The 11,212-nt window shown below is 28.1% G+C and overlaps 1 protein-coding gene across 9 annotated transcripts in view; it reads left to right on the top strand.

Annotated features, from left to right (window-relative positions):
• The window catches only part of LOC112688267 (MAP kinase-activating death domain protein), a 29,193-nt gene extending 23,985 nt beyond the window's left edge, over positions 1-5,208 (top strand). For 7 of the 9 annotated variants that reach the window (XM_025561372.1, XM_025561376.1, XM_025561375.1 and 4 more), the window contains 2 exons: positions 16-62; positions 4,923-5,208. In XM_025561372.1, coding sequence (XP_025417157.1) covers positions 16-62; positions 4,923-5,084 — 209 coding nt within the window. In that variant the 3' untranslated portion in view covers positions 5,085-5,208. Of the gene's footprint in view, positions 1-15; positions 63-3,337; positions 3,482-4,922 lie in introns of all 9 variants that reach the window. The other 2 variants (XR_003149056.1, XR_003149057.1) reach the window with 1 other exon arrangement.
• The last annotated feature ends 6,004 nt before the right edge of the window (positions 5,209-11,212 follow it).

The raw sequence follows: 11,212 nt of genomic DNA on the forward strand, positions 1-11,212 counted from the left end.
TTAATTTGTTTTAAGATCCAAAAATGAAACATATTATTCAAAGGCAATACGAATCACCAATGGTAAGCAGTTAATTATTATATAGGCGTAATAAGTTGAAATAACTGTTTTAAAATAAGTATGATGCATGCATAAAGTTAATTGCATGGTTACGTGGTTAATGTTATTACATTAAAATGTGGACATTTTAAATTGTCTAGAATGAAATTAACGCCCAAAAGCAATTATAATTTTATTTAATACATCTGATATTGTTCGAATATATTATACACAATCAAATATTATTTTCCACCATTAAAAATAGACTTTAAAATTAATTCATAACATAATGCCATTTCTAACTAGAAATAGTCGCACCACTTTAGTTTCACACTTAATTTTGCTATGATTATTAATGCATTTATTCTAAAATATATATTTGGCGATTTTTTTGTATAGAATTAAGAACTATAAAATATATAAAACTTAGTTATCGAATGAAAATTATATGCTTGAAAGTTTTTTTAAAGATTGTCTCGGTAATATTTCAAAATTAATATTCTAAATTTTCAATTTTAACTAGTTTCAATTTCATACATAAACTCTCACAGTAACCCATTGATTAAACAACTATCCTCCACCTCACTTCCCGGTAATATACGTAAACAGTGGCATAGCCAGGGAGGTTTTGAATATTGTAACCCCCCTATTAGTTTTTATTTAATTTTTTTTTTTTAATTATTCAATTCCCTGTATACACGGCGTCGTTGATAGTTGACCGTGGTAGACAACCGATGGTGACCAATTATAGAACAATAAATTATTCATTTTGTGTTGTTCTTCCGTGGCTGATAACGATGCATACACATACGGTACGTTCTTATTTGAAAAATGGTACTTAACAATATAATAATGTGTACATAACATCACATTGATTATTAGACTATCGATATTCCATGTTATCAATTTATCACGAAAACGATTTTTTCTCTCATCATATGTTTGTATTCTTTTAAATACTTTAAAAAAAATAATGTTTCATCCAAATCAATTGGACGTATAGGCATAGGTGCAACTAGTGGGGTGCTTGGGGGTTCTATAGTATCACCAGTTAAAAAATTAATAATTGAAAAATTGTGTGAAAAAATAGTGTTTTTTTTATTTCATATAGTTATTTTTATTTGATGCTTTTATCAGAAAAATGAATCATTCATGACTATTAGTTAATTACATCGTCAGAATTGCTTGAAAAATATTCTACTAGTCGTCGCAAGATAATACCAGTATAAATATTATATGTATATTATATTATATTGTATATTGTATAATATTTTTTTTAATTTGTATATTTCTTAGTGCTATATAACCTAAATAAAATAATTTAATGAAATAAATAGGTATGTTACAATTTATACTTGTTAATATTTATGAATTAAAATATTTGTGTATGTGTGTCATGTTATGATACATTTAATAATTAAATTGAGATAAGGTACTTAGGGGGAGGGAGTATTGACGTAGTCCCCCAAGGATTAGTGCGAGTTATGTAATTTCAGCACCCCCAATATTTGGTCACTAGTTGCACCTATACGTATAGGTTCTTCATTAACCCATAACCGTTTGAAACTGTTATGTCCAACAAAAATGCATACTAACAACTTATATACTTGGACACGTGTTAAGTTTAAGTTTACCAATAAGTAAGTTTCTTCAGACAAAGAATATAGATCTGGTTGAAGCTATTCAAACCACTAATAACGTAGTAAATATAATTAAACAACTAAGATTAAATGATAAAAGTGAATTTAAAATTATATTTAATAACGTAAAATCTAAATGTGATGCCTTAAACATTGAAATATCTATTCCTCGTACAACTAATAAGCAAAAAGACAAATTCAATATCCAGATTGATTTGCCCGAGGATTATTACAAAATATCTTTACTCATTCCATTTATAGATCATTTTTTTTAAATCAATTAAATTGTCGATTTTTATCTCATAGATCTATAGTTGAAAATGTTAACGTTATTTTACTATTATCCAATAATATACAATATGAAGAAAAAATTAAGCAGCTAGTTGAAATGTATATATGGTGATTTAGATTGCAGTGTGTTAGCAGCTGTGAGTAAAATTACAATTTGGCAACAAAAATTTACAGAAACTAAAGATTTACCAAAAAATGCTATTGACACTCTTCAAAAATGTAACATATCAATTTTCCCTTCTACTTACAAACTTTTACAAATTTTAGCAACCCTCCCAGTTGCAACTGCCAACAGTGAACGATCTTTTTCAACATTAAAAATATTGAAAACATATTTACGAAACACCACATGTGAAAATATATGTGAATGATTTGGCAATGATGAATGTACACAGTGATATAATGATAAACCTTGATGATGCTCTAAATAAATTAGCGACCAAAACAAGAAAACTACGGATGATGTAAATTTTAATGTAGGTAATTAAAATATTATTTGACTTTAAATGCTTTAAATAAAGTACAAGAAAATTTAAAATAATATGTTTTATGTATACCTACCTATTGTATAGACCTAAACCGTAAATCCCCCATTGAAAAATCTTGGCTACGCCACTGAACGTAAAACATTAAAAAATTGTGGCATAGAAACCTACAAAGAAAAAAAAAGAAAAACAGTAATACCTAAAAACTACCTAATCAGATGACACTACCGAGTGTCTGCTCATAAATACAAATTTCCGTCAACCATTTAATATATTTACTCATTATACAAACTGTAATGTATAGATTAATAATGTGCGAACAAAGGCAAATTAAAAAAAAAAAAATTATAAATTGTAAATAATTTTCAAAAAAAACATAAATCAATTTAACCGAGGAAAATGTTGATAGAATATGTAAGCCAAGGAGACCAAAAAAATGAATGCCAAACCAAAAAGCTATTAAAATATTAAATTACTAGATAAGATGAGCATCACGGGCCCCACACACACATTCACTTATTTAGTGGCACTGATATTTAGAAGTTTCTGAATTTTACTTTTGAATATTTTATATAATAATATTACTTTTTATAATAATATTACAACAACAGATGTATTTAAGTATATTAAATTTGTATGGGAAAAATTATATTTTATATTTATAAAAATTTTAATTTATCATGTTACCAGTGTTAACTGATAATACTCGTCAATTAATTACAGCGACTTTGTCAATAGCAATGACTGCATGACTAAAAACGCATTTATGTTTTTGCAGTAGTTAAACAAAATATATTTATGCCATGTAATATGTATTTAGTATTTTCGAAGGTTATTATTTGACATCGTATTATTTTTATAGTAAAAATTGTGTTGTTTTAGGCTAGCGAAATGTTATTGTCTTTGCACCGCATCATGTCTATTGTATATGCGCAAACTTTGATGCTGAGAACGATGAAAGTCACGGAGAGCTAAATTATTATAATAATAAACCGGAATGTTCTTGTTTGTCACTCCTACATTAAGGTTTTGTTTATTATTTTGTTTTGGTTTTTGTTTTTTCATTTATTTCTATTACATCAGTACAACCGTGATCTATTTAACGTACGTACACACAACTATTTATTCATTATTTCTGAAATACTTTTATAATCTTGAACTCATATAAGATAAAATACTTTTAAATAAATTCCATAATTTTGGTTAAAATATTTGCTTATCTCTTCAGTTTTCTCAAACGAAGCAAATAAGTAGCATGATTACCCTTTCGAACAGTGAAACATTCAATTTTTCTCCCTGACCAATCAGTTGAGAAAAAAAGAAACAGAGCTTCAACATTTATATTATCTACTTAAAGATATATGCTTAAAACATTTATTGCACGTTAAATGGATCATACGGTATTTTAGCTTAAGCCCGCTTACTCGTCAAACCTAGGTTTAACTTATAAAACCTAGGGATTACTAATTTATTGTTTCTAGTATAAGCCAAAAGAATCATATGCATTTAAATGAGCTGAATACGTACATTAAGTACGTTCATAGGTGCCAGGTATGTCTAAGTTTTGCTATTAAATCGCTCAGCAAAAGTCATCTCGAACTTTCGTCTCAAATTCACATTTATTTAAAAACTAAATTTTCTAACTAGAAATAATATTAATTTTATAACCAACGAAAACAAAATTACTATGAGTTATTTGTGTTCTCGTTTTTCTCTTTTTTTGAAAACCTGGCGCCTATGAAAATAATATGCTTACATTACTATTTTACTTTACACGTTTGAGTTTATTTTTAAACTATTTTTCGGCTGAATGCGCTGATATTTATTGCATTTTATGGCTGCAATTAGATTCCACTCACAAACGTCATTAGTAAATTAAGTATGAAATTTGCTTTACATTTTCATTTAGTGCATTTAATCACTGTACTCCACTTAGCGGAGATTTATTTAGATTACATTTATATTTATTAACAATACAAATTACTTTTTCCATTCAATCCTCGTACAGCTCAATGAACAACCTTGTTGTAAATAGTACATATATAACACCTACATATGTATCATTCATTTTATTTTTAAGATAACAAACATATAAATTCCAACAATTATTACAATACTATTTTTCAAGCTACAATATCTCTTAATCGTTGTAAATTATAATAACCACATGTTAATAATCCAATTGATTAGGTTTATATTTCTTTAAATAATAATAAAAAAAAATAATACTAATTTTTAGTTTTTCTGACCTTTTAAGTTTGACGAGTAAACAGACTTTTACATATAAAATTACTATAATAATTATTTTTTTACCTAATAAATTATATATTTATTTATATAAAATAAATTTCCCATTAACCATTTAATCAAATAATGGATCGACAGTTATGACATACACTAATTATTGAGTTATATTTGAAAATAAATAAATATTCTAAACACTCAATATATGATTTATTTATTTAAGGCTGGACAGATTTGCTATGCGGTATTATGCGTGTTTTCTTATATCGCTGCTGGTCACAAACGGACAATTAATCAAACAAATAAGGATAAAACGCAGCGGAAACTGTCGACGGATTCAAGTGATAACAGAGCTGTAAACCGTGAACGCATACAATTTGAGTAGAAACTTTGAATAGTGACATCAGTATACGTGTAGCGTACGATGTTACTGGTATTAAAAAATACATCAAAGTACAGTAGGTATTAATTTAGAACCATTTAAAATATTTTTAATTTATTACACTATGATTTACATACCTATTGGATAAAAAATTTTAAAAAATTCGTAACACCATTTTTTAATTATATTTTATTTAAATTAATAGAATAGAAAATAATAATGATTATTATTGTTATATATTATGTAAAATAATTATTATCATTATTTTTGTTGTTATTATTATGCTATGTGTAAAAAATATCTAATAGCTGAATAGTTATATTTTCTTAAACTAATACAAATGTTATATTTATTGCAAATATCTGCTAATTATGAGCAACCATGTTATGAATATATAATTTATAAATATAACGATAATCATAGTAGGTAGATACGTTTGGTTAGGACTTTATTATAATATATAGTTGTATCAAATTTTGTTTTAATATTTTCTTTGTTAATGTGTTATAAGTACTTGCATATTGGTATACATAATACGTTTTATAATGTGATTCTGTAATAACAGATAAATACAAATGTACCTATTGTTTAACGTGGTTAAAGCATTCTCATTATTAAATTCAGTACTATACCTGTGATTGATAAAACTTGCAAAATATTTAAAAATTCACCAATTGGTAGATGTAATTTTAAAATACTCCTATAGATCAGTGGCACTGTTTGAATTTTTTAATATGGTTTGAATAGGATTTAACTATTGCAAGGTTATACCTATATACCGTTAATATATCAAATTAATTAAGTAAAATTATTAATTGACAATTTTTTTCTTCGCACTTAATTGTTCTTTTTGCTCAAATTTGCTTCTTTTATTTTTGGTAAACACTCAACAACTATGCATACCAATATTGTTTTAATTTAAACAGATGAACTTGATTTTATTATCTTACTTGTATGTCACTTATATTTTACTAGATAGTACACATTTCTCAAATCAACACACATTTCGAATTTTGGATTACAAACTCTTAATCGAGGTTCACTAAAAAATAGAAGTTGATACAATTGTTTGTAACAACCAGCTAACAAAAACATACTATTTTAGTGATATTTAAAAATATACTTACAGTAAAAGTCATCTGTTTTTTTTTTAACATTTGATTTATACTGTAGCATTTACATTATGTTTCAATCTTGTTTTTTCTCGAGCAAACAAACAGCTCCACCTTTTCTTTTCATTTTTGATATATATGACTAAAAATTAATTGTTAAAAATAACAATACCCACCAAAGGAAAAAACACTATCCAGAAAGTAGGAAATAGCTTTGATCGTACATAATACATATAATACATAACAATTATACACTTCTAAAAATATTAAACACTCGTAATATTCATAACCATGCGTTATTATATATTATACATTTATATTTTGTACGCATTATAATATTCATAACAAATAATATATAAATAAAATACAATATTCATAGGCCATCGTCCATTAGTGTGCAATTGTAAATTTTAAACTAGGTCAATAAAATACATTAAAAAAACGACACCGAAGTACATCCAGAATTTCTCTTCCTAAATGGTGCATCTGTTATAGAACCAGTTTAGAATTCTAAACTCAAACAAAATTCAAAACTTAAATTCAAACAAAACCACGATAATGGTAATAAGGATTTATGTAAATTATGTTTTGAATTGCCTATGATAATTTTCATAATTACCTTTGACTTTAAAATATTGTGGTCAATTTTAAACAGCGTTTCTATTGTTAATATTTATTTAATAATATGCTGAAGAATAAGTGTTGGACTAAAGTGAACTAAAATATTTAATTTAATTTAATCAATGGAAAATCATATACCTAGTAGTTAGTTATATGATTAAAATTTTATCCATTCAATTAAAAATAATCAATTATTATTTTAGAATTTTTTTTTACTCGCCATCCGTGAAATAAGATTTTGTACATTTTCAGATTCCATGCGAAGAAAGAGTTAAGTTATACGATAATGTTTTTTCTATTTCTTTTGTAATAATCTGCGGATCAGTGAATATCAATAAAGACTTTAAACAACTCCGTAGACTGTAACATGAAAACTACAAAAGTTAAATGTTAAAACAAATATAAGTGTCATTAATTGCGACCGAATAAAGTATTATTTTTTTTTAGCGAATAGACAAGTGGATACGCGATTACACGAAATTTATAAACCTGATTATAATTGTAGTAAATATCGATAAAAAATATACAGGCAAAATCAGTATATTTAAAAACTTCCGGTCAAGTACGATGAGTTATGTTTAAATGCTGATTAAAAAACAACGGTATGTTATTCTTATAATATTTATTTCCAAATAAATTTTTCTGACATTTCCGAAACGATAACGTATAAAATAATATCCCAATAATTTGTTATACAGTGTCGATGCCTGAACAAAATGTATTAGGAGAATTCACTTATGTAAATAAATATTGAGTGAATTTGCGAATTTGACTTCATAAAGTAATACATTTAAGTTAAAAATTTATAAAATTAAAACTAGATATATTATTAGTAGGGTCCAGATTTCAATGCAAAATCCATATTTTTTTGGTTTATCATACACAATGCTTTCTAAGAACATTATTCGTTTCATGTAACGAGGGTTTCAAAACTACAAATTTTATTTTGCCTTTTTTTGCATATTTCGACGTTTTTTTCATTTTTAGAGAATTTTTAGTATTATTGGGTCACTTGAATGCAATTTGTACACGACTAACACGGTTATAGATGTATATTGTCGTGTCTCGTGTATCACCGTGTTTCGATAGTTTGATAGTTATTACCGGTTGTAAAAACTAATAAGTTATATATATATATATATTGATATAAAAGCAGTGCTCGACTTGGCAAAATTAAAGAAGGGGGACCCTATTTACTTTAAAAAAAAGAACGTCCCTAAAACTGGCTGAGCGTTATGATTATAGCGTATTAATAGTAGGGGGACGCTAAAATTTCTGAAAATTAGTTGGGGTACTCCGTCCCCCTGCGTCCCCCCTCAAGTCGAGCACTGTATAAAAGGTACCTATTGCCAAAACGATAAAATTCGATAAAGTTTGATATTATGATACGACACCATTAGTTATATTATAAACATAAAATATGGTTTTATAACTAATAAATATATATATATATATTTATTTTTTTTACGTCCATTTGTCCTCACGTCTAAACGACCACATTCAAACGGCTATATCCATTTGTCCCTATTCATATTAAACAGTGTGTTAATAAATTCCCAAAACAAAAAAAATATGTCATTTTTTCATTTTTAAGTTCATTTTTGTGATAAAATGCATTTTTTGAGAACATTTTTGGCTATTTTTTAGAGCATATTTGTATGGTTTTAAGTGCATTTAAATCCGGGCCCTAATTATTAGTAAAAATGTATGTAGAAAGATCCTTAATAGGAGAGGGAGGTTGGAACCCCAACTCCTCCCCTGCGTGTGAGCTTGCTGCAAAGCATATTTAAGGGGTATCCTCACCGCAAAAACAAACAGTAGGTACATAATATAAATTAATAATCACTGCATTTTTTGTGTATCTCTATACATTTTTCGAACACTGTCTCCGTCAACTCAATAATATTGCAAATATGAGAACAACAAATTATAAGAGAATTCGGACTGCATTATTGAATACGAGTTTAATAACTTATTAACTAACTAATTGTAAATGTAACGATATTTAACATTTTATAATATTTAAAATCATACAATTCAATGAAAACTAATTGAATTTCCGTTTAATATAATCACTTGGTAGTGCAACGTGACTATTCGGTATTCGTTAAGAACAGCGAATGTCCACCGATAGAATTATCTAGTGCAACGGTTTAGTGCAGCTGTGCTCCGCAGAGCCTTAGGAGGTTCCATGGCTCCATAGGCACTCTGAATTAATTTAACTCAAATATTATTATTTTCCTTAGTTATTGAGAAATAACGCTGGTACGATTACTTAAATTGCGCATTGAATTATACGTTTTGTTCACCGAACACCCATTTAGTTAAAAATCAGACTTATTGATAAAATTTAGTTATTTCGACTTCATTACTCGATTGATATCTTCACAGAATTAAATAAAATTTATCAATACAAGATATTATCACAGTTTTCAGAGGAAATTACAAAATCCGAGCTTTAATGAAAAAAAAAAAATTAAATATTGGGCTGTGTTTTTCTCCACAAAAAATGTAAAGTTTCGACCTATTAAAGAAATATTTAGAATCAATAAATATTGATGAATTTGATGAAATATTATTACATCATTTTTTGTGTACCTATTATTGATGTCTCAAATAGAAATTCTTGATTTTTGAGGCTCCGAAATTTTTTTTAGAAATATAAGGGCTCCGCGAACAAAAAAATTTGAGAATCACTAATCTAATGGAATTATAGAATAAAACAGATATATCTAGTTAAACTATCTCTATACTAGATACTCTAAAATTCTCCGATTAATATTCATATCCCTGTTGCGGGACTCCAAGGGCTCGTCAATCACGTAAAATATATATTTATCAAATGAGCAACACAATGATGTTCATTAGGTACTTAAACATAAAATATAGTAAATTCAATATATACACCTGATTATTGGATCATAGCGTTGAACAATGGTGGTCCTAATGACAGGTGGAGATGACAGGTGGCACACACACGACGTACTTGATATTGCTCGGATTGTAAGTTACTATTATATGATAAGGTACTCGTGCTAAGATAGTAATTTGTCAACTGTTGTTCTATGCGTTATAATTGACTATTAATGTATCTGTATCCCCCCCCCCCCCCGTACAATAATATATTCGACATACGAGCCGATTTGGCTAAAAAACGGAGAAGTAGTAGACTTGCATAAAGTAGCCACACACACCCACACACAAATAACGAATTTGGATTACAATGATTAGGTAACGCATTTCAAACGTTTCGGGCCACTACTGTAAGACTGCATGTATAATATAATGTACAATATATTTGGTACACAACACACTCCTCCGATTTATGATTATATTATTATTAATTATAAATGGCATACCGGTTAGGCTCGTTTCACACTTATACGGTTCGATTCGGTTCGGTGCGTATTCGATTCGTTTTCGGTAGCGTCTAAAAACGAATGAAAACTCTTCGCACACACTCGGTTAGTATAAGGTTTGACTTCACGACCGAATCATCGAATACGCAGTCACTTTGACCATAATGCTCACTATGGAGAAAAGACATTGCTGCAATGTTATTTCTCTATAGAAGTTACTTGTTTTGTCTCACAGCACTACACGTGATTGGACTGATGAAATCAGCCGATCAATATCAATGTCAAGTGAATCACACATTGTCAAATGTAAATTAAAAAATTTAAAATGAGAAAATGAAATAATATTTCCCTTGCCGTAAACGTGACCGAACCGAAATTAAACCGTATGTGTGTAAACGACTAATTGCTTTTGTGAACTCTGGACCCGAATGGAAACCGAACGAAACCGATTCGTGTCGAGGGAGCTTTCGGTTCTATCAGTTATCTATTAGGTATTGAACACACACCGTATTACCGTTTCACACTTTTCCGGTGGCTACCGAAAACGAATCGAATACGCGCCGAACCGAATCGAACCGTATAAGTGTGAAACGAGCCTTAGTGGGCGATAACGCAATGATAATATGATAATGCTTTGTGGACATTTACCGGGCCAACGAAGCATAAATCATAGAACATTATATCATCATTAAATTGAATCGGAATGTGGTGTGCGAAAAAACAGACAGAAAATAGAAAATTGTCTGCAGCGTTAGGCATATTTGCATGAAACAGTAGGCCTAGAATAATGTGCACTATTCTAGTGCAAAATACTAAATTAACGTACACATTTTCAGAGTAAATGATATGTATAAATTTGTCAGCAATTATATTACAATTGTCTATAATAATTATAAATAATATTGTATTACCTTTACTTTATTAACAGCCGTACCACGTTGTCCACGTACATACATATAAATGACCGTGCTTTATGATTTCGTTGTATTTTATACAAATAACTATAAAAGTACAAACCCGTATGAAATAAACCTGTTTA

Source organism: Sipha flava, unplaced genomic scaffold (genome assembly GCF_003268045.1).
Source record: "Sipha flava isolate LNK unplaced genomic scaffold, YSA_version1 385_pilon_pilon, whole genome shotgun sequence".
Taxonomy (NCBI): domain Eukaryota; kingdom Metazoa; phylum Arthropoda; class Insecta; order Hemiptera; family Aphididae; genus Sipha; species Sipha flava.